Source organism: Pipistrellus kuhlii, unplaced genomic scaffold, assembly GCF_014108245.1.
Source record: "Pipistrellus kuhlii isolate mPipKuh1 unplaced genomic scaffold, mPipKuh1.p scaffold_m20_p_7, whole genome shotgun sequence".
In the NCBI taxonomy this organism is placed as follows: domain Eukaryota; kingdom Metazoa; phylum Chordata; class Mammalia; order Chiroptera; family Vespertilionidae; genus Pipistrellus; species Pipistrellus kuhlii.
This window is the reverse complement of record NW_023425573.1, coordinates 37,400,772-37,428,272: the sequence shown is the minus strand read 5'-3', so window position 1 is coordinate 37,428,272 and position 27,501 is coordinate 37,400,772. Positions and strand designations below refer to the sequence as shown.

Genomic DNA, 27,501 nt, shown 5'->3' with positions numbered 1-27,501 from the left:
AACCTAAAAATACTTGCTGAATGGAATTAACACATCAATGAATGTCAAAGGTTTTAGAGTAGAAATGTATTTTTTAACACACAATAATTTATATCTAATTGTTGTTCATTAACCTGTTTTCTTTTTATATCCAAATTTTCTTCCTTTTTCATATTCTGAATACTTATAAAGCAAGTCATTATTGGGGTATTTCCAGTTAGTTGGACAGGTATTTGAAGGCAAAAGAAGTATAGTCTAGCAGGACAACAAAACTTTGAGAATAAATAAATACTTGTTAAATTACTGAAAGATAATGGTTAAACATGGGAAATTTAAGTCCACGTCTGCCATTCTTTGCATAATTTCTTAACTTTATGTCTTTATAAATTAGTTAGCACTATTCTTTTGCTACCAATCTGAAGATGATTTTTCAAATCTGAAAAAATATATATATATATAAAAGCAGCTACCCATACTAACAAATTAGATTTATAATCATTATATCAACTATTAAGTTCTAATTGTTAATTAGAAATAAGGCTCTTGGAGGTGGGGAGAAACCCACTATGAGGAATTATTATATAGCTTTGAAGAACTAAGAGACAAATTTAGCCACCCACTGTGGCTCCTATTTTAATTCTGGCAGATTTTCAACACCTAGCAAATACCACAAAGACCCAGATAAGATCATTCTATTATTTAATGGCATATAGTTAAATGCTTCATTTCCTTTTTGTTTACAGCTCAAACACTAGAGCATAATTATGATTAGTCAGGATACTTATCTATCAGCATTGTTTAAGGAAAAAATTATAGGATTTAACTATGCCCTCTTGGTATCTTTTAATGACCAAGGCAAGAAACGATTCTGATTTGCTGAAATCAACATTTCACCTTGGTTTCCTTTCACACTCACATTTCTTTCTTTCTTTCTTTCTTTCTTTCTTTCTTTCTTTCTTTCTTTCTTTCTTTCTTTCTTTCTTTCTTTCTTTTTTAAAAATATATTTTATTGATTTTGTACAGAGAGGAAGGGAGAGAGATAGAGAAAAACATCAATGAGGAAGAGTCATCAATCAGCTGCCTCTTGCACACCCCCTACTGGGGATATGCCCGCAACCAAGATACATGCGCTTGACCGGAATTGAACCCGGGACCCTTCAGTCCCCAAGCCGACGCTCTACCCACTGAGCCAAACTGGTTTCAGCTACACTTGCATTTCTTTAAGTACCTTTGAGAAGAACTGTTTTTAAGCCCTGGCCAGTCTGGTTCGATTGGTTGGTGCATTGTCCCATACACCAAAAGGTGATGGGTCCAATTCCTGGTCAGGGCAACCCAGATTGTGTGGGAGGCTAATCCATGTTTGTCGCTTACACTCTCTCTAAAATCAGTTTACCCTCTCTCTAAAATCAGTTTGGGGGGGGGCACATTGTTCTTAAGAAACAGACAGCTTTAGTGTGTAGTTTTCTGTCACTTGAGTATAGATAAATCATTTTAATGTAGTTTCATAGACCGTTATAATTGTCATGGTATAGAGATAAAGGAAACATGACTGTCCTTTTTATTCATTATCTGCCTTCTCCTTGTCACCTGTAAACTGGATTGATATTATGAAACAAATGCAGTCTTAAAAAGGGTATGTCTTATAAGCTATGATGTTTATCTGTGAACAAGAGAGTGGAAATTCCTGTGAGAGGCCACGTAGCGAACTGAAAAGGTCTCTCTAGAGACACAATCTTTTTTGTTCACAATGAATGAGGCCAGAAGGCAGATGGGCATGGAAAGCAACAGTAAGTCACCTCATTGGAGCAGATGCCTGGCCCTGCAGTTCTGCAGCACACCTTCCAATCTGCAGATATATGAAAAAGCACTTCTGTCTATACTATTTAATTCTGGAAATGTATTGTTTACCATCTAATGTTACAAAAGCTCTTTTATTATTTGTGATTTAAAATATTAAAAAAACACACACAAGTACTACAGCTCAAAATCTATAACCATAATCATTGGGAAAACTGAGTTCTCACACTGCTGGGAACATGATTATTACCAAGTTCACTGATTTAATGTGGGACATAAGTAGTGATGAATATGGTAGACTACAGTTTTTAGTTGGAGGTTCTGCCTCAATATGAAAATGAACAGATTTATTTAATAGGTCTTTTCCACTACTAATCATTTTGTGAAATATTTTTAGATTAATGCAACGATAATAAAATCGTTGATTCTCTGTGAAAGTAAAGTATTAAAGGGCTACTTGGGTCTTCTGAAGATTAAATGGGCATGTTATACAACTGTGTGGCATAGAGAATGTCCAGGAGTTAGAACCAGAAAACCTAAGTTTGGGTCTCAGGCACCTGTAAGCTATCTGTTCTGGGATAAGGCAAATAAACCTCTGTAAGCCTGTCTCCTTACTTAAAAATGAGGATAATAATATCTACCCCACCTCAAATGAGATAAGTAAATAAGAAAGAACTCTATAAACTATAAAGTTATAAATGTTAGTTCTATTTAGTTATGGGCTTACTGATCTATGAGAACATAAAACTATATACTTACAGTTTATGTTTATATTAGGATACAGCAATAATTATTAAATACTTAGCACTATTGTACTCAGCCACTTCTCAGGCCCTTATACCATAAATACCTTGACAAATTTACATTATTAATGCAGCTCTGAAGGGAAACTTCTTGCTTTTATTTCCAAAGTCTTTATTTTAATGCTTGGTTCATTCTTAATTTTAAATTTCAATAACCTTAAAGAAACACCTATTTAGTTTCTGACTATTTACAACTCAGTTATGTAAGAGCCTAGTTTTTCCTCTCTCATTAACCTCCTGCTTTATTCATGGTAATTTAATTTTAAGGTGTACCTCTGTTTCTAGTAAAAGAGATGGATGAGGGTCAAAGGAGGAGAAAGATGAAAAGCATAGTCCACCAAAATCCTTTTGGTGCCAGTAATGAGATATTCGGGGGGGTGGGGCAGGTTAAAACTACATGATAAGAAATTTGAAAGTTAATGGTAGATTTCAATTGTCCATTTTGTTAAGTTTTTTATAGTCTCTGTTCAGAAGCTACCTCATCAGAAAGGCCTTTACTGACTCTCTTACCTCAAGTAGCACCTCTATAATACTATTTTACTTATTTTTATGGCCCTTGTCATTATTTTAATTTTAATTTTCCATTAAAATCTACAAGAATGTTGTTCACAGGTGTATTCCAGCAGCCAGCACAGCCACTGGTACATAACAGGTCCCTATGGATGAATAAATGAATGATGACTAGCTCTGTAATATTCAGGTCCTCACATTATAATATACGATCAACGCACAACATAAACTTTAATTTAAAAAATAAAAGTATAAACAAGTAGTTACTAAATGTACATTTTCTTTTTTTTTTAATGGAAGTTTTGCACTTTATTTTAAATATATTTCTATTGATTTCAGAGAGGAAGGGGAGGTAGAGACAGATAGAAGCACTAATGATGAGAGAATCATTAATTGGCTGCCTCCTCCACAACCCTTACTGAGGATCGAGCCTACAACCCGAGCATGTGCCCTTGACCGGAATCGAACCTGGGACCCTTCAATCCGCAGGCCAACACTCTATCCATTGAGCCAAAACAGCTAGAGCAAAATGTATATTTTCTTAGTGTCAGAGAATTCTGGGGAAAAAAAAAATGTTTCAAGCTATCTCAACATCCCTAACTGGTATGTTTATTGTTTCATCAGGAAAACATACACACGTAGAAACATAAAATTATATTGCTTAAAGAGTTGGAAAGATGAAAAAGGAAAAGTTGGAAAGGTAAAAAAACCTTCACTGTTTTTGTTCTTAATAAAAAAATTAACTTCAATTAAAGTACATTGGCATTTTGAAGAACAGCTAAAAAATGAGCTTTAATGTAAAATAATATATATTCTAGGTGGTAAGAAAAATAAGGGATGAAAAAAGTCACTCATAAAATTCCACTGCTAACATTTAGTAATGACTTTTTATATAGACATATACCTTTCTCTTTTACATAATTTAAATCAGAATCTGATCTCTTCTGGAAATTATACTTCTTTCATACATGATTATTGAGAAGAAAAAGAATACTATTAGAAAGAAAATTCACAAAGTTTATTTGGATATGACCACTTGTTTTAGGTAGACCTTTCAAGAACTCAAACTCTGAAGTTAAGGAAAAATATAATTCATCCTAATTTAAGACATAGCTAAGAAAAAAGTACAAAATATTTCTTAGATATAAGAGTATTTATCACTAACAATGCTTAAATTAAAAAGGGTTACATTCTGGTACCTTCTAAAACACTTAAATTTTTTAGAAACTTGAAAAATATAAAATAACTTACCTATAGGATATCCCAATGCAAAGTCATTACTTTGTGTAGCAAAAATAGGGAACAGTCCAGCTTTGCTAAATCGACTATTAGGACTGGCAACTAATAAGGTTAATACACATACAGTGAAAAACACAGAAGCTTTGGCAATTAAGACGCTATATAGGAAAGACCAATCCACATTGGAAAAATTAAGTACAACCATATTTTTGAATAATAAAGCTGGAAGTGCAAATCTGGAGACAAAATTTCCCAGTCCTTTGGCCTGTGTTGATGTTATGACGTTGGTCCTTCCTGCTATATAACCACAAAAGACTATACCAAAGCATTCTAGTAAGGCTGGAAAAAGCCTTGTTATTGACATTGAAGATGGGTCATTAGTGGAATTAAATCCATGCATTACTATTGAGGACAAAGTCGAGGTCATATTGACTGCAATGGTTAAGTTCTTGGCAGGTAAATCAGAAAAAGAATTCATTTTCTTTCACCCTCCAACTCCAACCAGATCTCTGGAAAGAAAGAAGAAAGATTCAGTGTGATAATCAGTAGGAAAAATTCTAGTTGAAAGAATACATTGGCAAACCTAGTCATATTAAATGGCCAAATAAATAACACATACGTTTCTCCAACTACCATCAGAGGAAAATGCAAGTAATAAAAGGGCGGTGGGGGTCGGGGGAGTGTTTCCTCACGAACAGTAACCTCTTTACTTTCAAAGGTGGATCCATGCGAAGTATTTGCATTGCTGTCCTATATTCAGTATCAGACCTGAGAAATACAGCTGCAGGGGTGTCCCGGGGTCCTTTCCGGTGGTCCACCCTTGAGCTCCACCTAATGATTAAGAGCATGGAGCTCACAGAGTCTCTGCTGAATATTCACCTGCATTCAACTTCTCCAGAAATTTCAGTAATTCTCAGGGTCATGTCAAGAAGATACACTAGACAGAAGGGGCCTTTCCAGCCTGTGGCCATCCATACTTGACTACAGGATAGGAAGAAGGGTATAGTCAAGTATCACTTATCACCTTTAAACCAGTAACGTATTTTAGGTGTCACTTTCATCATCTGTATCATAGCACCCACCTAATAGAAACTTGAAATTACTCAAGTAACGTCCTTACAATCACATCTGGAACAAAGTAATCCCTTAACCAAAGTTAAATATAATTTGGTAGCATATTAAGAGAATGAAACAAGAAATGATGGCATTCCACCAACCTACTCTTAGTTCCTTTTTTACCAGCCACACATTGGCCTTCTTGAAAGTCCCAGTCCCTTTGTGCCACATGGACTTTGCACATGCAATTAACTCTTAAATGTTCTCTTCTCTACCCACCCACCCCTCCCTACATACTAGCCCCTCCTCACCCTCTAAATCATAGAGTCCAGGAGTTGCTTCTCTCAGGTAGCAACTCTAACACCACAGGCAGGCCTCGGTTCTTTCTCAAAAATACTCATGTTCCTTACCTTTAGGCCATTTTTCTCATTTTATAATTATACTCTGCATTAGAGTGGCTATTTGTTTTATGTCTATCTCCTTTGGTAGACTTCAAGTGCTACAGAAACAGAGTCTGTGCATGTTTTTTCTTACTGTTATGTTCCTACCACCTAAAATAGTGCATGGCACATAAGACACTCCATATGTGTATATTTACTTCATTTTTTAGTGAATCAATGTTCTCTTTTAGGAACTATTTAGTTCAAGGACAGAAACCTCTCCCTTTCTTTTCTTTCTTTCTTTTTTTTTTTTGATGATAAAGTATTTTAAGTTTTTCACTATAGTAATAGGCTCAAGACCACACAATGTGTTCTAAAATGTTCTAAAGCTGTTCAGTAAATGTTAAAGAACACAAATGTGTGGTAAAATGTTCTAACGATGTTCAAAAAATGCTAACGCAAGGAATGCTAATATTATAACCAGACCCCTCTCCTGCTGCCAGGGACACATGAGCATGGAGTTTAGACAACTGCGACTAATCAGCTCTTATTAGTAACTTAAAATTATTATAACATGGCAACAACTGCCAATTTATAAATAATTATTCTGGGTTAATCATCTAAAGTGACCTTCTATAAGGTAGGAAGTAGAAAAGCTCATTCCCAACATGTACAGGTTAAGTTCTCAAACACCTACATCACATTAAGAAGACCCTGGTGGCAAGCCAGAGACCAGCAATAACTGATGCTCAGCGGTGTGAACGAGATAATTTTCTCTATGCTACCCTGGTATAAATGGAACCACTTAAAAATTTTCATTTAATCTGGATCAGGACAAGTATTTTTCTACCGGGATTAGACAGGAGTGGTCAATATACACAAAACCTACAATATTCACATACCTGAAGTTTAGCAAGTCAGCGTCCAATTATATCCTGGGAAAGCTACTGGTTGGTACAGGTACCCATAGTTGAAGTAGGAGCTGGTAAACAATTAAGCAAAGGTGTCAAACATTTGGAGCCATTAAAAGCCAGTGCTAAAGAATAAGGTGATAGCCCTAACTGGTTTGGCTCAGTGGATAGAACATCAGCCTGCAGACTCCAGTGTTCCAGGTTTGATTTTGGTCAAGGGCATGTACCTTGGTTGTGGGCACATCCCCAGTAGGGAGTGTGCAGGAGGCAGCTAATCAATGTTTCTCTCTCATGGATGTTTCTAACTCTCTATCCTTCTCCCTTCCTCTCTGTAAAAATCAATAATATATATTTTAAAAAAAGGAATAAGGTGATAAAGTAGCCCAGTCTTCTGTTATTTTTTTCCAAGTTCCCTATATGTATTTCTTTGACTGGAGTATTAATAACTGATACTGCTCGCTAACCCTTATTTGTACCACACTCACATTATCAATGCATTTCAATAGTTTTTAAACCAATAGTTTTAACTAAACTAACAGTTGTTCAGTGAAAAGAGTCCAAAAGACATGAACCCAATCTTGGACCTCATCTCTAACCAACTTTTTGGGCAAGTTACCTAGCCTCTCAGAAGCTTAGCTTCTTTAACTATAAAATTAGAGTAAAAATCTCCTTAGAAGAATATTGTGAGGATTGGAGATTTTATACTAAGTTTATCATAGTTTATCACAAAGTAGGACCTCAAGAAATGGTATCTTTGATCCATCGATCCCACTCCTGGGAATATGTCCTAAGAATCCTGAAAGAATAAACACACCCCTATGGTCATAGCAGTGTTATTTACAATAGCCAATATTTGAAACCAGTCCCAGTGCCCATCAGTAGAGAAGTGGGTATAAATACTGTGGCATATTTACACAATGGATTGCTATGTGGCTATCAAAAAAGAAGGAACTCTTACCTTTTGCGATAGCATGGATGGACCTGGAGATTATTATGCTCAGTGAAATAAACCAGACAGAGAAAAATAAATACCATATGATCGCACTTATATGTGGGATCCAATGAGCAAAATAAACTGATAGACAAAACAGAACCAGAGGCTTGGATACATGCAACAGACTGCCAGAGTTCAGAGGTAAGGGAAATGGGAGGCGGTGGTTGTATGAAAGAAGGTGGATATTAGCCAAAGAACACATATGCATAGCCCATGGAGACAGTGTGAAGGCCAGGGGAGGGGGAGGAGGGCTGGGCGAAGGTGGGTCAAGGGGGTGGGGGGATGTAATAGTGCCAATATATTTTTTTAAGTGGTAGCAATTACTATTAGGAGCTGTAGTCCTAATAATAATAAGAAGAAGAACAAATTAAATATTGGTATATGGTATTGTCCTAATTCCAGTTCTTCAAACAATATTTGGAATTAAAGATCCTTCAACTAAAATAGAAGAACAGAATGGGTCATAAGTTTATTCGTTTTTATTTTATACCAAACAGTTAAGAGAAGTTCAACTGAATTTAGTTTGATCTTAAATAGTTGTTATCAGGAAAGGGAGAGCTCTTCATTTTTCTCAAGGTGATGGTCAAATAGTTGTAGTGATGTCCAGGCTAAACTCTCAGTTAGTTGAAAATTAAGAGAAAAACTGAAAAGTAAATTTCCCTGAGGTTTCTTTCAATGTTCCTCAACATTATAAAAGGAATACCTGCTAGTTGAGGGGAAATCAAAATAACTAAAAAGGACTTACAAAGTTTTATCTTATTTTAACCCTCCCCCCCCCCCCTTTCCCACCATGGCCCACATGGGAGGAAAATATGCTTTCTAAAGCATTCTTTTAAAATAAACAGGAACCACAGGAATGGGTGTTTTTTTTTTTTTAAAAAAATTACATCCAGTTTTTTCATCTCATTAAAACAAAGCTTATTGTGTAACACACACGCTGACCTGTCAGTAAAAGGGGCAGCTGTGGACAGATGCTACATACAAACCACTTCAGGCGAAGGCATACTGGTACTTTGTTTAGATAACACCAGAAAACCACTGGAACTTCCATTGCTGTTCAGTCAAAGCCGGGAGGAGGGTTTTCTGATGAATTTTAAAGAGGAAGCTTTCAACTCTCGGCTGTCCCTCCACCCCCTGTATCCCATGGAGAAGCACAATAGTGCGGTCCTGTGAAGGCACTCTTCCACAGCCACAGCCACACCGCCCACCGCGGGCTGGGAACCAAACGCCCTTCCTGGAGACCCAGCGTGGGGAGCACCGGGCCCCGCTCTTCCTTTAGACTTTGGCCCTCGGAGATAAGGGTGTGGAGAGTGGCTCACCATATAGGCCGCCAGCAAACAGCCGCGGCCACCCCATGCCCGCCAGGCAGCAGTGGGGGCGGAAAGGCAGCGAGGGGTCTGCGGCTGGGGTCACAAGTTGGTCCTTCAGTTTGCCCTGGGCATGGGCGTCACGGCGTCACAGTAACCCGCACGCTTTGAAAGGGGGTGAGGGAGGAAATTTGGGGCGGCTCTCCAAGAAGGTCCCAGGAGGGCAGACCCTGAGGGCGCCCCCTGGGATACAGGGAAGAATCCGAGAATGACAGCGTGGAACAGGGCGCTCCTGGAACTAGGGGATGGCAATGCTGTCTGTCACCAGGAGGGACAAGCAAGCCGCCCCGTCCCCTGCGTCAGCCTCCCCCGGCGGCCCCCCACGCCCTAAAGGCGGGCGCCGCGGAGGCAGGGGCGGGCGGGCACAGGCAGAGGGCTTCGGGCCTGGGCGCCCAAGGCTGGGCGCTGCCCACCTTACTCAGACCCAGGAGGCGGGGGCCCCGGGGACCCATCTCATCTCACCTGCTCCGTCTGCAGCCCCGGGGCCGCGCGCGGAAGGCCGTCGGTGCTCGCGGGGGCGCAGCCGGGAGGAAAGCGCCGTCATCTCCTCCGCACAGCGCCCCTCGCAGAGAGCCGCGGGCTGCCGGCTGCCGGAGCTCAGTCACGTTCCACGAAAGTGAGGTGCCGAGCAGCGGTGGCGGCGGGGTCAGCTCCTCCCGGGCCGGCTCTGCGGCCCCGCCCCGCCCCGCCCCGCCCCGCCCCCTCCAGGCCCCGCCCCGCTCACAGGCCCCGCCCTCCGCCGCGAGCCTCCGGGCCCACCCTCAGGCTCCGCCCCTGCCTCCGGGGCTAGACGCAGGAGGCGGGACTTCCGGCCGCCCGGCTCCCGCAAGATGGCGGCCGCAGCGGGTAATAATCCTCGTTTGGTGTTTTCCTAAACTCAGCTTCAGAGGCCGTTAGCCTTTCCCTCTAACCCCAGCGTGGTGTGACCCGCCAGTTCCTCCCTTTGTTAACCCAGTGCTATTTGTAGCAGAGAGTTTAAACGCGAGGATTTAAATTAGAACCGGACCTGGTTCAGAATACCCCCTTCCTCTTCGCCAGGGCAGTGTGACCTTGACTTTGCTAAATCAGAGATTTAAATGTCTGTGAAGCTTTAGCAGCACTGTGCCTAATTTAAATACGCTCCCAGTCCCTGTGTGTTTATGTTTTGAGGGGGACAACATGCGTGCCCTTGGTCTGCCAAGAGGAAACTGGTTGTATGTTGGTGGGAAACTTCCAGAGCTTCTTGGAATGAAGGGGTCCCAACTACGGCAGATCCTCCAGTGGCACCTTTCCTTTCACGTGGTTTGTTCTAATGTTGATGGAATTCCAAGATTTAAGAAAATATATATTTTATTGATTTTTTTTTACAGAGAGGAAGGGAGAGAGATAAAGAGCTAGAAATGTTGATGAGAGAGAAACATTGACCAGCTGCCTCTTGCACACCCCCTACCGGGGATGTGACTGCAACCAATGTACATGCCCTTGACGGGAATCGAACCTGGGACCTTTCAGTCCGCAGACTGCCGCTCCACCACTGAGCCAAACCAATTTTGGCTGGAATTCCAAGATTTTAACTCGTTTATTATGTTAATTTGCCTATGGTAAAACTGGTTTTGTTATATGTTGTTACCTTGCAGTTCCAAGAACCTATCCGTAATGTTAGGTGAAGACTTAGGGTATAGAACTCCATTTTGAAACCAGAAGGAATCCTGTATTTGAGTTAGTCATTTGGAAGGAAAATTATTTCAAACTTAAAAATATGTACAACCGGATCCCACTTAATATCTCCACAAGCATCTGTCCTTTGTAAAGCCTCTAGTTTGCTTTGCATCTTTAACTTTCTTGTCTTGCAACTTCGGTGTCTTCCTATCATCTTGGTGGTTTTAGTGTAAAGATACAAGAATATAAACTGAAAAATTACAGTAAGCTAAGTGTTGACCGAAGTGGTGTGGGCAGTGGGAAGCACACCAGGTGTTGACCTATGGCATCTGACCAAACCTTGGTTCAGCAACCTAGGTACTTGAGTTCTGGCTAGGAAAGAATTCTCAAACTATAAGAGAACATTTGTTTATAAAATCACAGAGGTAGGAGAAGTAATTCATAGAAGAAATGGGCTTAGGAAACAAGTAATAGAGGCAAAGGAAGGCCCTTGGAGCTTGGGAGTGAGGAAGGTAATGGTAAGTGCCTGGGGAACCAGAAAGGCATGGGGTGCTCCCAGAAGGGAGAGCAACTGGATCCGTCCTAAGGGTTTTAAGTTTTTAGGGGAGGTCCCAGAGGAAGATTCAATAGAATATTCAGCAGTTTTCCAAGTATGTCCTTCAGGGTTGTAGTTCCTGTTGATAGATTGGCTGGCACCAGGACAGGGGGTCATTGTTGAGCACAGCTAATCCTGAGGTCAACCATGGCATTGCTTGTCCGGTTTTGCGGCTTTTCTAGCCTGGAGCTGAAATACAGCTGAAGCCTAGAGGTTATTTACAGGAATGAAAGGTCAGGGAGTCCAAACTGCCTGACCAGTGCTATACTAGGGGACGAAAGGTCACTCTGGGGAGGCAGCCAGGGCTTTTCAAGCTGGTGACCTTCTGTATCTGGTCCATCATCCTTGCTCTGCTGCTGTCTGTCTAAAGGTTCTGAGAACTAAGCAGGAAAAAAATGGTCAGAAACTCAAACTAGAAAAGTTATGCATTCTGCTCCTGTTTTCACTTTGCCTTTGTTTCCAGTTGTTAAAAAGAAAATCAGAGGCCAAATATGAAGTCACGTATACTGGGCCACATCACTAAACTGGGGCTAATACTTAACATAATCACAATTTCAGTTTCTAATTTTTAAAAAATAATTATGGCCAAAACCAGTTTGGCTCAGTGGATAGAGTGTCGGCCTGCTGACTGAAAGGTCCCAGGTTCTATTCCGGTCAAGGGCATGTACCTTGGTTGCAGGCACATCCCCAGTAGGGAGTGTGCAAGAGGCAGCTGGTCGATGATTCTCTCTCATCGATGTTCCTAACTCTCTATCCCTCTCTCTTCCTCTCTGTAAAAAAATCAATAAAATATATTTAAAAAATATATAATTATGAATGTAATAAATAATTATAAAATACAGGATTGGGCAAAGTAAGCTTACAGTTATTCATATGAACAATAATACAATAATTAAAATATTACAAGAATAAACTGTTTGATATACTCACAACTGTAAATATTTTTGCTTCACTTCTATTCACATATATTAGAAAGGAATGAAGTAAAAATCAATACCTATTGATAACATTTTACTATGTAATTTTTTCTATGTAAATAAGACTATTTAAGAAAAATAACATCACACAATAGCATGACTTTTCTACACATGACTTTTAGCAACATCCTATATATAAATGCCTAATATGCTCAGTGTCTGGTTGTCTGGTTGTCTGGTCATCCATTCAATCAATTAACGTGTAATATGCTAATGATATGCTAAGGCTGCTCAACTGCTTGCTAGGATGTGCACTGACCACCAGGGGACAAATGCTCTGCCTGGTAGGTTAGCTTGCTGCTGAGGTCTGGCCGAACACGACAGAGCAAGACGGGCTGTTCATGTCCTGGAGCCCTCCTGTGGTCCAACCTCCTATGTCCCTCCCTGTCCCCAATCATGCACCTGTGGGATCCCTCAACCTGGCCTGCACCCTCACAATCTGGGCTGAGGAGCCCCCTTCCTGAGTGCATGAATTTCGTGCACCGGGTCTCTAGTTTTTCATTAATAATATATAATTAACTTTTATCCATAAATATAGGTCTATATCTTAATTTTTAATACTGACCCTATTGAAATTTGAGGATAATCTTCTTTGAAAAAGTAGGAACTCTAAGCCATTCATAAAGTGTTAATAAAAGATGAGTAAATAAGAAGATAAAATAGTACAAATGATTAAAGGTATTTAAAAGGTATTATTTGACTATTCTAGGGCTTGCTTTCTCAGTACATGTACTTAAATTGAAAAGATCTAATTTCAAATTTCTTTAAAATTATTTAGTTTCTTTAAACTGCCATCTCCTATGGGTGGGAGGGAGGGAGGGGGAAAATAAAATAAAATTAAAAAAAATAAAAATAAAAAAAATAAAAATAAACTGCCATCTCCTTCTCAATAGCACCGATTTCTCTTTAGGAATCCATAAAGCTTCAGAGAAGTTAACTTCACTCTGCCTTCAGAGGTGACACAACCTAGGTATCCAGTATATTTTATCCCTTGGACTCCAAGATTGAGTCAGGGTGGGCATTGGCTCTAAGGCAGTTTGATATAATGACTCTTAGGACTTTCGCTGAGAATGCTGATGCTCTCTTTCCTGTTAGACAAGAGGAAGGTGCTGGACCATGAGAGGAACCAGACTTAGAATGATGCAGACACACAAGAAGGCATAGCAGAGAGAAATAAATATATGGATGCTTGATGACAAATTGAGTTGTAGAATCAAGTTGCACCTGAAACCAGTCAGCCTGTGGACTTCTCATTCATGTGAGCCAATCCATTTAAAAAAAATTTTCTTTTTGTACCTTGCTTTTTTCTTTTTCTTTATTGATTAAAGTATTATATATGTGTCCTTATTCCCTCATTGCCCCCCCACAACATCCCCCACTCATGCCCTCACCTGCCTGGTGTCTGTATCCATTGGTTAGGCTTATATGCATGCATATATGCCCTTTGGTTGATCTCTTCCCCTTATCCCCACCCTCCCCTATCCTCCCTCTGAGGTTTGACTATCTGATCGATGCTTCTCTGTCTCTGGATCTGTTTTTGTTCATCAGTTTATATTGCTCGTTATATTCCACAAATGAGTGAGATTGTGTGATATTTATCTTTCTCTGACTGGCTTATTTCACTTAGCATAATGCTCTCCAGTTCCATCATGCAGTTGCAAATGGTAAGAATTCCTTCTTTTTTACAACAGCATAGTATTCCATTTTGTAGATGTACCACAGTTTTTTAATCCACTCATCTGCTGATGGGCACTTAGGCTGTTTCCAAATCTTAGCTATGGTAAATTGTGCTGCTACAAACATAGGGTTGCATATATTCTGATTGGTTTTTTTGTTTTGTTTGTTTTCTTGGGATATATTCCTGGAAGTGGGATCACTAGGTCAAATAGGAGTTCCATTTTTAGTTTTTTGAGGAAACTCCATACTATTCTCCACAGTGGCTACACCAGTCTGCATTCCCACCAGGTTCCTTTTTCTCCGCATCCTTGTCATTTGTTGATTTGTTGATGATAGCTATTCTGACAGGTGTGAGATTGTACCGCATTGTCATTTTGATTTGCATCTCGTGGATGATTAGTAATATAAAAAGCTTCTACACAGCAAAAGAAACCATCAACAAAATAACAAGAAAGCCCACTGTATGGGAGAACATATTTGCCAATGTTATCACCAATAAGGGTTTAATCTCCAACATTTACAAGGAACTCATACAACTTAACAAAAGGAAGATAAACAACCCAATCAAAAAATGGGCAACGGACCTAAATAGATACTTTTCAAAAGAAGACATAAGGGAGGCCAAGAGACATATGAAAACATGCTCAAAGTCACTAATCATTTGAGACATGCAAATCAAAATGATAATACAGTACCATCTCTCATCTGTCAGAATGGCTATCATCAACAAAGCCAAACCATTTTTTTAAAAACTCTTGAGTTATTTTGAGTCAAACTGACAGTTGCTGGGAAGCAAAATTTCAACAGATTGAGAAAACGCTGCAGAGGTTTTTGCAGTTTATTTTATACCTTAGAATAAAAGGAAGAGATTAAGCAGGGTTTACATGAAATCCATTGGTGGAAAATTAAGGAGGTGGGAGTACAGGAAGAGGGGAATCTCTGGGATTGGATAAAAAATAAAATGCCAAAAATTAAGGACAAAGAGAGAACACAGCAAGAAAAAAAGCAATTATCTATAAGGGAGCTCTCATAAAACTATCAGCTGATTTCTCAACAGAAACTTTACAGGCCAGAAGGGAGTGGCATGAAATATTCAAAGTGATGAAAAGCAAGGACCTACAATAAGGATAGTCTACCCAGCAAAGCTTTCATTAGAATCATAGAACAGAAAAAGAGATTCCCAGATAAGAAAAGCTAAAGGAGCTCAACACTACCAGACTAGTATCATAATAAATATTAAAGGGTCTTCTTTAAGAAGAAGAAAAAAGGATAAAAATATGAATAAAAAATGACAGTTACTTTAAGTGCAAGTAAATTAAATGTTCTGATCAAAAGACATGTGGATGCTGAATGGATAACAAAACAAACTCTTAGATATGCTGTCTATAAGAGACTCACTTCAGATCAAAAGACATACACAGACTAAAAGTAAAGGGATGGAAAAGATATTTTATGAAATGGAAACAAACAAAAAAACTGGAGTAGCAATATTTATACCAGACAAAGAAAACTTTATAACAAAGGTTATATAACAAAAGACAAAGAAGGACCCAGCAAATCCACTTCTGGGTATTTTTCTGAAGAAACTCAAAACATTAAATAAATAAAAAAAACATATACATCCATATGTTCATTGCAGCATTATTTGCAATAGCTAATATGGAAGCAACCTAAGTGTCCATCAGTAGATGAATGGATAAAGATGAAGTGGTACATATATGCAATGGAATAGTACCCAGCCCTGAAAAAAGAATGAAATCTTGTCATCTGCAAAACCATAGATGGACCTAGAGGGTATTGTGCTGAGTCAAATAAGTCAGGCAGGAAGACAAATGCCATATGATTTCACATATATGTGGAATCTAAAAAACAAAATAAATGAACAAACAAAACAGAAACAGACTCAGATACAGAAAACATTTTGACAGTTGCCAGATGGGAGGCTGATTAGGGAACTGGGTGAAAAAGGTGAAAGGATTAACAAGTACAAATTGGTAGTTACATGTACACGGCTAGAGTGTGGGTCCAGTTCCTGAGTAGGGGTGGCTGGGGATTGAGAAAAATGAGAGAAAGAAACAGACAGATAAAAGGAAAAAGCGGGGACCGGGTGGGTCCACTGCCTTCTTCTGATAGACAGTGACCCAGAGCTGATGCAGCTTGTTTATTTTATACCCCCAAATACCAGGAAGTTTTGCTATTCGTTTCTGGTGCTTGGATAGATTTGCATACTAAAACCCACCTCCTGGCACCTGAGCTGAAATGAAGGTCAAGCTGATAACACTTCTGCCTTTTGGCAGAACATGTTTCCAGGATGTGGCTTTGCCCACTGCCCTGGATTCAGCCAGCAATTTAAAAAAAATGCCCATGTGCCTTCCCAGGTGCTTTCTAAGTTACAGACTAGTCAAGGAGATGTGAAGTATAGCAAAGGGAATACAGTAAATATTATTATAATAACTATATATGGTGTTAGATAGGTACTAGATTTATCTGGGTGATCACTTAGTAAGTTAAATAATGTTAACCAATGGTTTGTATACTTGAAACTAATATAATATTGTATGTCATCTGTAATTGAAAAGTAAAAAATTATTTAAAGTACATAAAAAAGAAGTTAAGCAGAAAAACAATGAAGCCAGAATTAGATTATGAAACTGAAAGTTGAATCGACTTTGATAAAATAGCATGCAGAAAACACAAAATAGATAGAAGCATGATGACTTTTGTGGCCCATCCACTTTGTTGCAGAGTGGATATAACTTGATACTTGTTTCGTTTTGACCACATTTTTTTTTTTAAAGGGTTTAGACATCAAGAACATGAAAAACACAAAATAGTCCTGTTTTGGCTAGTAGGTTGTTCACTTAAAAAATGTGCTCAGAAACAAGTTTATGCAATAGGCAGTCTTTAAACAAAGAATTTTATAAATGCGTAGAGCATTTTGTAATTTGAATAATATCTAACATGAAAAACTGTAAGTCTGGCCAACTTTGTAAAATATAAGGAGGAAGTGGAGAAAACCTCAGATTTAATTTTAACTTTGGAGTAAGATTTTAACTGATTCTAGTTAAAACATGGGTGGAAAACAAAACAAAACAAAACATGGGTAGAACTTCTGAGTAAAAAGCTAACTCAAAAAAAGCTATTAATATTCTCAGCACAACTGACCTCAGAAGCATTCTTCCAGTCGAGTGTGTATTTCAGGAGTTCCAATCTCCTTCCCTCCTTGAACAGACAGGTATTCTATTGATTTCCATAGTATCTGCAGTATGTGAACAGTGCTTGGCATATAGTAATTAATAAGAATTTGTTGACCTACTAACTCTTGGAATGCCAGCTAAACAAATTTGTGAAGTTTTTATACTTAGAGTCAGTTAAAATGAAAATACCTGCTCTTTCTTATTCTTCTCCTTCAACTATCAACAAAAGTAACTGACCAGAAAATATCAGAATGTTTGACTCTATCTGGCAGCAAAAAAACCACAACAGATTGTTTTTTGTGACTGACAATATATGAAACAGAGTAAATCATGGAGGAATCATCATTGTTTGTAACATAGACCAAATATGATAGTGTCCCAATAATTAACTCTATAAATATTTAAATGCTCCTAAAATTCCAAAAGTTATTTAGACTTTCCTATTACCCTAACTTCCATGCAAGCTTTCTCTGAACCATTCCAAAAAGTTGAAACAAGAAAGTGAAATTAAGACTTCTGAACTACAAGACCATTTGTTAGACCAAGTCAGAAAGATGTCTGGACACTTAAGTTTTGACATGGTTGTTCTTGGAGAATATAATTTTAAAAAATATAGATACCAAGGTCCCAGTCAGACTTACTAAATCAACATCATTGGGATTTGGTCCAAATTCTGTGTGTGTGTGTGTGTGTGTGTGTGTGTGTGTTTTTTTTACCAGATTCTGCAGGTAAATTTTTAATGAAATTCCCAGATAACAGCTGTTCTAGGGAATAAACTAGAAATTACACATCTGTTTCAGAGTAGGTGGGAATATTTGCCTTAGAGGAGGGCAGAACATTTTTCATTTTTCTAAAGTCAGTGTTGTATGGGGAGAAATATGTTCTCATAGGAAAAAGGATACATTGAGTCTGGCAACTTCATTCAAAAATTAAAAAAATAACTATTTTCCTATGAGAACATTCTTCCTCATGTGAAACATTTCTTTTTGGTTTGCCCTTCATGGAGAAAAGCAAAACAAAACAAAACTGATCATTGTATTCCTTTCATACACTAGTGTATGTATATATATATATATATATATATATATATATATATATATATGATATCGTCAATATAGTACCATTACCAAACCCTAGTCAGAAAGTTCATATTATGGGTGAAACTGAATCAAGTATCAAAATTTTCTGACACATTCAACAAACCAATACAGTTACTATAGTGTAGATTATGTAGCAAAACCCCAGTACAGTCATTTCAGTACCTCTTAAAACTTCAGCTTTTGAGAAACAATAATAATTTCTCTTTCCTCAGAGATATTATTCCCCAAGGAATGACTTAATCTTATCCTTTATAGTTTGTACATTTGGTGTCTTTTTATTTTATTTTATTTTATTTTTAAATATATTTTATTGATTTTTTACAGAGAGGAAGAGAGGGGGATAGAGAGTTAGAAACATCAATGAGAGAGAATCATCAATCAGCTGCCTCCTGCATATCCCCCACTGGGAATGTGCCCGCAACCAAGGTACATGCCCTTGACCGGAATCGAACCCGGGACCCTTCAGTCCACAGGCTGACGGTCTATCCACTGAGCCAAACCGGTTTCGGCATTTGGTGTCTTTTTAGAAAAAAAAAAATCCTCTCCTGCATCAAGATCATAATGATATTCACTTATATATTCTTTTAAAGTTAAATTTTTTAAAATGTTATCCTTTGTACCATTTTTCAAATTCTCATGTATTGTTAAAGCTCCACTCTAGACTCTAGTTGTAGAAAGTTTCTGTCCAACACAGAGAATACTTCTGTAGCTCCTGCTACTGAGTCTAAATAAAATAATCCTCAGTGCAGTATAAAGCAAGACTGTACAAAGAGGTAAAAATCTATAAAATGTGGTTAAGGAAGCTAGCAGAGCAGCATCAGCTAATGGAAATAGAAATTATCTTAAAGTCAATGTATATTTCCTCTAGAGATACTGAAGCAATAAGGCCTTAAGCCTTGAAAAGAGTGAGCAAATGCAGGGCATGTGGACTAATGGCTGGTAATCATGTTGTAGGTATGCTTATCACATGCTTGTCAAATGTCTAGGAGAGATATATTTATCATATGTTTGTCAAATGTCTAACAGGACCTTTAAGACGCCCTTGAATAAAAGTCATTTTACAGCTCAATGTCAGACCTAATAAAAAATCAATCGCCTCAATGAAAGTAATCTTTTGATAAAATTCCTCTGAACCCTTGCTCTGGCCTCCCATACCTACCTACTTCCTTAGATTTTTGGTTCAACTATGGAACTGGGCTCCAGTTGCTCTGCTTTATGAATGGTTATTATCTACAGTCTTCCACCTGTCTTGAGGATTGGATCAGACACCCAGCTTTGCCTACATGTGGTTGACTTGGCTCATTTGTACACTCTAATTATACTCATGGGGCTACCATGTAGGATCCTTAATATCATCTCAAACTGATGAGAATAAGTTTCTAGTCATAACTTTCCAACTGTCTCCTGGTAGACAATTACTTGTACTTGCAAAGCCAAACCTTAAGAATACTCTCCATATTCTTACTTAAGTGGTCTAATTGATAATCATCCCAGCAAAGGAGGCATTTCTATCTATATAAAATAATTTATTTTTCAAAGGTGTGATTTCTGTTAAGCTATGTGCCGTGCCAGCACAGCCAAGGGTTCTGAGAGCCTGAGGGAGGGCGGTCATGGATGTAGAAAAGACAGACAAAGAGAATAAGCTGGGTCTAGGTGGATCTTCTGTGCCTGGCTAAGGCCACAGAGAAAAGATCCAGAAGGCAAGCTGATGCTTTATTTTATAGTCAGAGGTGAACAAGGTAGTGGTCACCATAGTTATAGTGTTCTTGTGAGTTTCACTTGTTTTGCAGCACTTGCTGCACCTCCCACAGCCCATTAGCTACCCAGGAAGGATCTAGGGAGTGTCATAAGGTCAAGCTTAATAATGCTAAGAGTGCTGTGCCCTCTAAGCTGGGACTTGTTTGTGGCTTTGCCAACAGGTCATTCCAAGGCTTAACCCTATAGCTGCTCCCTACAAAGCTAGCCTGGGCTTCATTAATAGCACCACCCCTTGTGGAAAGACCTGTTTCTCTCTCACCAAGTAAATCTGACATGTAGTTGGGTGGGCTCAGTGGATGATTCTGGTCCTCACCAGTAACAGCTTCCCCTGTTGTCAACTATAAGGTTATTGCTGTCACTATATATTTGTTTTGGATGGGATGGATCTCTGGATGTGAGGCATAACAGGGTTGGTCTAGCAGCCTTGGCTGGCCCTTTCCTTTCTCACTACTTTCTGTTCTTTTCTGCAAGTCTGCCCTCTCATTAAGCAGCCACACCCTGATATCCTTTCATTTCTGCCACTTCCAAATTTTCTCCACCCTGGATAGACCCAAAATCTGAGGTCTTGTAATCGTAGATCCCCCATAAATCTCCTTCTCTTGTACCCTCATTGCCTATGGACTCTCATCTGTGCCATGTACCATTGGTTAGCATTCTAAATGGAAACAGAGTTTGTGCCTGAGGAGCTCTCAGGCCACATATTGATCTTATCTGTCACCAAAAAGTCCCTATAGCAGCCTAGCTTCAAGAATTGTAAACCTGGAATTCTCTTCCATTTCTTTATAGTCTCAAGTGAGCTATTACCACTCTCAGTGTCCCTTCTCTGCTGGCAAACCTCAACTCCACCCGCCTCTGAGTTAGTTTCCCTATAAACCTCATAAGGTATTCTACTCAGCAAACTGATGGGGGTAAGAAGGAAAGCTGAAGATTTGGTGATCAAAGTGCTGAGAGAGCAACTGTGCCACTCAAGACCACCTGGAGTTCACTGATTTCTGTGCTCTTGAATCTTACTCCTCCCAATCTTGTTCCCAGAAGTGGCACAGACTCCAAAGCCATACTCCCGGGATCAGACCCTGCTTGGTGTTTTCCGAGCTTTTTTGATCTGCAGTTTGGTGCCTGACATTAATTTGGGGAAATTCCTAGTCATTATTTAAAATATTTCTCCTGTTCATTTTTTTCTTTCTTCTCTTTCTGGTATCCCCATTATGCATATGTTACATATTGTAGCTGTTCACTGTTTTTGGATATTCTGTTTTTATCAGTCTTTTTTTTTCTTTTCTTTTTTTTTTTCTCTTGGCTTTTCAGTTTGGGAGGTTTCTGTAGAGATATCCTCATGCTCAGAGATTTTTTTTCAGCAGTGTCTAGTCTACTAATGAGTCCATCAAAGGCATTCTTCATTTCTCTTACAGTCTTATCGTTAGCATTTCTTTTCGGTTCTTTCTTAGAATCTCCATCTCTCTGCTTATGTTGCCCATCTGTTCTTGAATGCCGTCTACTTTATCCAGTAAAGTCCTTAGCATATTAATGACAGTTGTTTTTAATTCTTGGTCTGATAATTCTAATATCCCTGCCATCCCTGAGTCTAGTTCTGATGTTTGCCTATCCCATCTGTGATTTTTGCTTTTTAATATATCTTGTAATTCTTTTCTTTTTTGGTAGCAGGGCCTGATGTACTGGGTAAAAGGAATTGCTGTAAATAGACCTTTATTAATTTGTTGGGAAGGGAGTGTTCTATGGTCGTATGATTAGGGCTCAGTCTTAGTGTGCCTGTGCCTATGGACTGGGCAAGTTATTTTCCTTGCCTAGGCCAATTAGGCTCTGATAAAATTCCAACAGGTTAGGCTCTGGTTAATTAGTTTCGCTTGAAGGCAGACCTTGTTAAGAACAGAATGCTGTAGTGTACCTATTATGGTTCTTTTTCCCTTTCCCCTGCAGAAGCATGTGAATATTTCTAATATTCACTATGAGAACCTGGTGAATACCTAGGAAGTGAAACTCACAACTGTGTTGGGCCTTCAAATGACTTGGTCTCCCTGGAGTTTTTAATTCTCAGAGTAGCCCAGACTGAGACCCCAGCAATTCTTCAATTATAGTTCCGATTTTCCTTCCCTGGTGCTCATTCCGAGGGCGGTTGCTCATCCAGTAAGGTGTGAGTCTCTGTGTTTGTATATTGGTATTTCCAACTTTGGGAGTAGCATTTTGTCCTGTGACCTCACTTCTCTTTCATATCTAAGAAGAATTGTTGATTTTTCAGTTTATTCAGCTTTTTACTTGTTAGGATGGAGTAGCAACTTCTAAGTTTCTTACATACCCTATCAGAAACCAGAAGTCTCTTATTTAAAAGACTCAGCAATTCTGTGTGAATCATTGCTAGGTCTCCTTTTTTTCCAGCAGTTCTCATCTCTTTCCATGGTTTGCTTTATTATTTCATTGAGGCTCCTAGAAGTTACATATGTCAGTGGACCACATGCTGTGCTGCAAGAATATTCCATAGCCAAAAATGTGAAAATATAAATAACTGGAATGGCGTGATCAGTCCTACTCTTTCTAATAAGAATTTCCCAATCTATTACCCAGTTACCTTGTCTCTATTCCTTTTGTTTGTTTGTTTGTTTTTTAAATCTGATCCCTTTTCCATTCCAAAATATAACCCAAAACTTCTCACTAGTTTATCCTTTTTCAATTTTTTTACAAGAGTTTATTTTTTTCTTTTCACCATATTTATAATTTGGCATACCATTTTACAGACCCTTGATTTTGTGGTGGACATTTTATTATATATATTTTAAATACTTGGGTGTTTTGTTTTTTTTTACATCTTTGGTTGCTAGAGTTATATTGTCTGTTGGAATATGATTGGGCTGAGAGTTCAGATAAAAGTCTCTTTCATCTTTAACCTTCTTATTCTCGCATGTAGTACGTGTATTTCCTTGTGAGTGGGCCCAAACTCCTTACTCCCTATATTCTTTAAAATTTCCCCCTTAGCCTTTTATTCAGTGTGGGGATTCTGTGCATATCAATATACATTAACCTCACATGTGAATTATCTATTTTCAATGACTTCTCACTGCTGTCTTTTGCCTTATCACTTAATGCCTAGTTTTTTATCTTGTCTAATTCCTTTCATTGTCTTCTATTTCATAGTATTTTCCTATGACAGTGGAAGACTTTTAATCTTAAGTAACAAAAGAAAATTCAACTCGAATAGGTTTAAGCAATGAAAGTTATTTGTTGACTAATAAAGTCCATGGTAGGATAGGCTTCAGGCTTGGTTTGATTTAGTAGTTCAACTACTAAGTCAAAGACATGGCTTCTACTTTTCTCTGCTCTCCCTTTTGTCTTATCAGCCTTGTTCCAAACCTGGTTTCTCTCAGAGTGTCAAAACAAATTCAGAAATCCAAGTTTCATATCTGTATATCACCCTGCTCAAAAAGGGAGAGAGTGCCCCTTTTGGTGACTTTTCAGAGAAGAAAGTTTCTTTCCTGGAAGCCCTAGTAATATAGGGGGTACATTGTATGTTTCTGGCCAAAATTAGTCAGATGCCCTTTCTGAACTAACATCTGTGACCATAAAATGGCATGCACTATGTGCCTTAGGTGTGGGTTACATGAATCAATTATTGTGAAAAGAGAAATGTGATGACCTGGTAATTTAGACCAATTTGAGACCACTCAATTAGTTTCTCCCTGAACATGTAAGAGAAGTTGGTGCCTGAAAATCTGGAAAGTATGAGGAAGGAGAATAGGGGAGATGGATGCTAAGTAACTAAGAAATGCCTCCTACCTTTGTACATGATTACTTCAAAATTTAACAAAACACCATTTTTATTTTATTGCTCTGTTGCTCTAGTCCAAGGATCAAATTTGTCCTGACACCTGTTTTTATAAAGTTGTATTGAAACACAGTCACACTTATTTAAAAAGTGTGACAGAGACCATATACGGCCTGCAAAACCTAACATATTTATTATTTGGCCTTTTCAGAAAAAGTTTGCTGACCCTGGCCTAAAAGATTAAGCTCATTCTGGATTTCAAAGCCTTCTGTCATCTATCCTCACTTCACTGATCTAATTTAGTTAACATTGTTCACTGTATACAAGCTCTCTAATCCAATGAGTTTATTCACCTACCCCTAAATAACACATATTCATTCTCCACTTTTCTCTTGTTCATGCCTTATCCAACCTGAATGCTCTCATTCAATCTTATGTATCTTTGAAGGCTCATGTGTTTTGTTTTTGTTTGGAAGGAGGTGGCAAAGTTATACTCAGAGACTGATTCTGACTTTGCCAGCAATTTATTTAGTGTAGGTTTTTTTTTGTTTGTTTTTTTAAAAAATATATATTTTATTGATTTTTTACGGAAAGGAAGGGAGAGAGATAGAGAGCCAGAAACGTTGATGAGAGAGAAACATTGACCAGCCGCCTCCTGCACACCCCCCACCGGGGATGTGCCCGCAACCAACATACATGCCCTTGACCAGTATCGAACCCGGGACCTTTCAGTCCGCAGACTGACACTCTACCACTGAGCTAAACCGGTTTCGGCTAGTTAGTGTAGGTTTGCTGTGGGAATTATAATAATTTCATAAGCCAATAACACACAGCAGCTTAGCCTCTCTCTCTCTCTCTCTCTCTTTCCAAGCCTCGCCAGTAGCCTGGGGTGGCTGCTGATCAGCCCCACCTCTCTGATCAGGCCAGAGATAGGCCCGGAGATGCTGACTGATATAGAAACTGACTAATCAGAACTAAATCTGGGTGAACTGGGAGGAGCCAGTGGTTGCCTAGCTTTTGATGCTGACTGGCATAGAAACCGACCAATCAGAATGTAATCTGGGTGAATTTAGAAGGCAGAACTTAAAGTGGAGCTGAGGAGGGGTTTTAAGGGCAATAGCTGTTTGGTATATGGTGTTAGAAAGTGGTTCAATTTTAAATGACCAGTTTAGAAAAATAGTGCATATGACTGGCTATCAGTCTGCATATAGGGATTATGTATTTTTGTCTGCCAAGAGCATCTCCTCCTTCTGAAAAAGGCTCTCCTCCTCCCCCATTTAAGCAATCTTATCCTATATAATCTATACTACTAAAAGGCTAATATTTTAATTAGACTGAGTTGACTGGCCAACTTCCTTCCTGACAAAGCCATGGTGGTGTGGGCCAAGGCAGAGGCAGTTAGGGGGCAAGATCAGGCCAGCAGGGTAGGGCATTTGGGGGCGAGATCAGGCCAGCAGGGGCGGGCAGTTAGGGGCGATCAGGCAGGCAGAGGCAGTTAGGAGCAATTAGGCCAGCAGAGGAGAGCAGTTAGGGGTGAGATCAGGCAGGCAGGCAGGTGAGTGGTTAGGAGCCAGTGGTCCTAGACTGTGAGAGGGACGTAGGGATCAGGCCTAAACTGGTAGTCAGATGTCCCTGATTGGAGAGGGTGCAGGCTGGGCTGAGGGAACCACCCCCCCATGCACAAATTTAATGCACTGGGCCACTAGTATATATTATGTTTATGTTTATATTTATGTGTTTATTGTCATAGAAAATTTTTTCTCTTTTCTATTTTTCCCCATCATCATAATAGTTTTTCTAGGTTATCCCAAATTTTGATTTTAAATTTTACTTCTTGCTCTTGGTTTGCACCATTTATTGATTGTTCAGAGGCTCTATTTCATAACTAAAGTAAGATTCTGCTTGAATTGGCATTTTTGGAGATATTAGTCTAATAAAAATTTTTACATTGGTATGACCATGCTCCTAACACAGTAAGATAAAGTAAGAGAAGAGTATAAAAGTCAGTACCTGGTTGACTTGGAATATGCACTGGGCTATAAAACACAAGAGTCTGCTAATAGTTCAGGCTTGTCTTCAACGTCCAAGTCAGTGTCACATAAGAGGAGTTGTTTAGGATCCTTGCTGATTCTTGTGGGGATTGAAGTGGAAGTTTTCAAAGTTTCATCAGCTTCCCTCAGTACTCATTTTCTATTGATTGAAGGTTTCCCAGCAAATGATGGTACTGATGGTAAGGGTGAGGTAAAAGTGTTGCTTGATGAAACCTCAGTTGGAAAAAGTGACTGGGATAATGAGCTATGGAGGAAGTAGAGGATGTCACAGTGGAGTTGTATCTAGACGAGAAAGTGGCATTCCAACTTGGATTGATGGCACACCTGCTATTGCTGCAGCTGTGAGAGAAGTATTCATAGCTATAATGAGTATGGTATACAACAGTGAGCAATAAGCAAAATATTATGGCCAGCAGGTAACATGTGTCACTGACCCACCTAAAAATACAGTTGACCCTTGAATAAAGGCTGTTGAACCCCTATGCATTAAAAATCTGCATATAACTTTTGACTCCCCATAAACTTAACTGCTAATAGCCAACTGTTGATCAGAAGGGTACACACAGTTCAAACCTGTGTTGTTCAAGGGTCAACTGTATTTACAAGGTTCAAAATATATAGCGGATTTATGCCTTCAAAATAAAAATAGTGCCCTATAATTTTCTAATTATACCTAGTTGTTGTTCTTTCCACTCAAGGAAATCTATAGCTGTTATGACCATTATTGCGAATGTTGTTCCAAATCTAATTGCCCTGCATCATGTTAGGGTAAATATTGGGTCGGCCACTAAGTAATTGCGGATTTTTTAAAGAAAATCAAAGACAATTTTTTCATGGAACTAAATAACTTTATTCTGTAATATATTGCCCATTTTGATCAATGACCTTTTGCCATCTTTCAGGCAGCATCATAATCCCACGTTCAAAAAACTTCTGGTTTTTATTAGCAAAAAACTGAATCAGGTACGATTTGACATCATCATCATTATTGAAATTTTTACCATTCAAGGAGTTTTGTAAAGATCGAAACAAAAAGTAATCAGATGGTGCAAGGTCAGGACTATATGGTGGATGTGGCAAAACATCCCAACCAAGCTCCATTAATTTTTGCCGAGTGACCAAAGATGTGTGTGGCCTTGCATTGTCATGATGGAATACAACACCTTTTCGATTTGTCAATTCGGGCCGCTTTTCTTCAACTGCATTGTTTAATTTCATTAGTTGTTCAATGTAGACATCAGAATTGATCGTTCGGTTGGGTGGTAAGAGTTCAAAGTAGACAATTCCTTTGTAATCCCACCAAACTGATAACAAAACCTTCTTTTGATGAATATCAGCTTTTGATGTTGTTTGAGTTGGTTCACCTGGCCTGCTCCACGATCTTTTCCGCTTGATATTGTTGTAAACAACCCATTTTTCATCGCCAGTTATCAGTCGTTTTAAAAATGGATCATTTTCATTATGTTTCTTTAGCAAATCGGAGCTGCTAATGCATTGCGTTAACTGTGATTCTTTCAGTTCGTGAGGAACCCATGTATCGAGTTTTTGAACATAGCCAAGTTGTTTTAAGTGATTTTCAATGCATGTATGTGATACATGAAGCTTCTCTGCAATCTCACGTGTTGTACTGTGACAGTCCGAATTGATTATTGCTTTGATTAGGGCGTCATCAACTTCAACTGGACGACCAGAGCGTTTTT

The 27,501-nt window shown here is 38.8% G+C and overlaps 1 protein-coding gene and 1 long non-coding RNA gene across 5 annotated transcripts in view; one reads left to right on the top strand and one right to left on the bottom strand.

The window, feature by feature from the left end:
- Positions 1–9,714, bottom strand: part of GPR155 (G protein-coupled receptor 155) — a 41,686-nt gene extending 31,972 nt beyond the window's left edge. For 2 of the 4 annotated variants that reach the window (XM_045575475.1, XM_036421960.2), the window contains exons 1-3: positions 9,499–9,714; positions 6,667–6,746; positions 4,341–4,837 (exon numbers count right to left, since the gene is read on the bottom strand). In XM_045575475.1, the coding sequence (XP_045431431.1) occupies positions 4,341–4,806 (466 nt within the window). In that variant the 5' untranslated portion in view covers positions 4,807–4,837; positions 6,667–6,746; positions 9,499–9,714. The remainder of the gene's footprint in view (positions 1–4,340; positions 4,838–6,666; positions 6,747–9,498) is intronic. The other 2 variants (XM_045575474.1, XM_036421958.2) reach the window with 2 other exon arrangements.
- A 76-nt stretch (positions 9,715–9,790) lies between these two features.
- LOC118709699 overlaps positions 9,791–27,501 on the top strand; it is a 38,977-nt gene continuing 21,266 nt past the window's right edge. The window contains exon 1 of the long non-coding RNA XR_006740543.1: positions 9,791–9,882. This is a non-coding gene — a long non-coding RNA (uncharacterized LOC118709699). The remainder of the gene's footprint in view (positions 9,883–27,501) is intronic.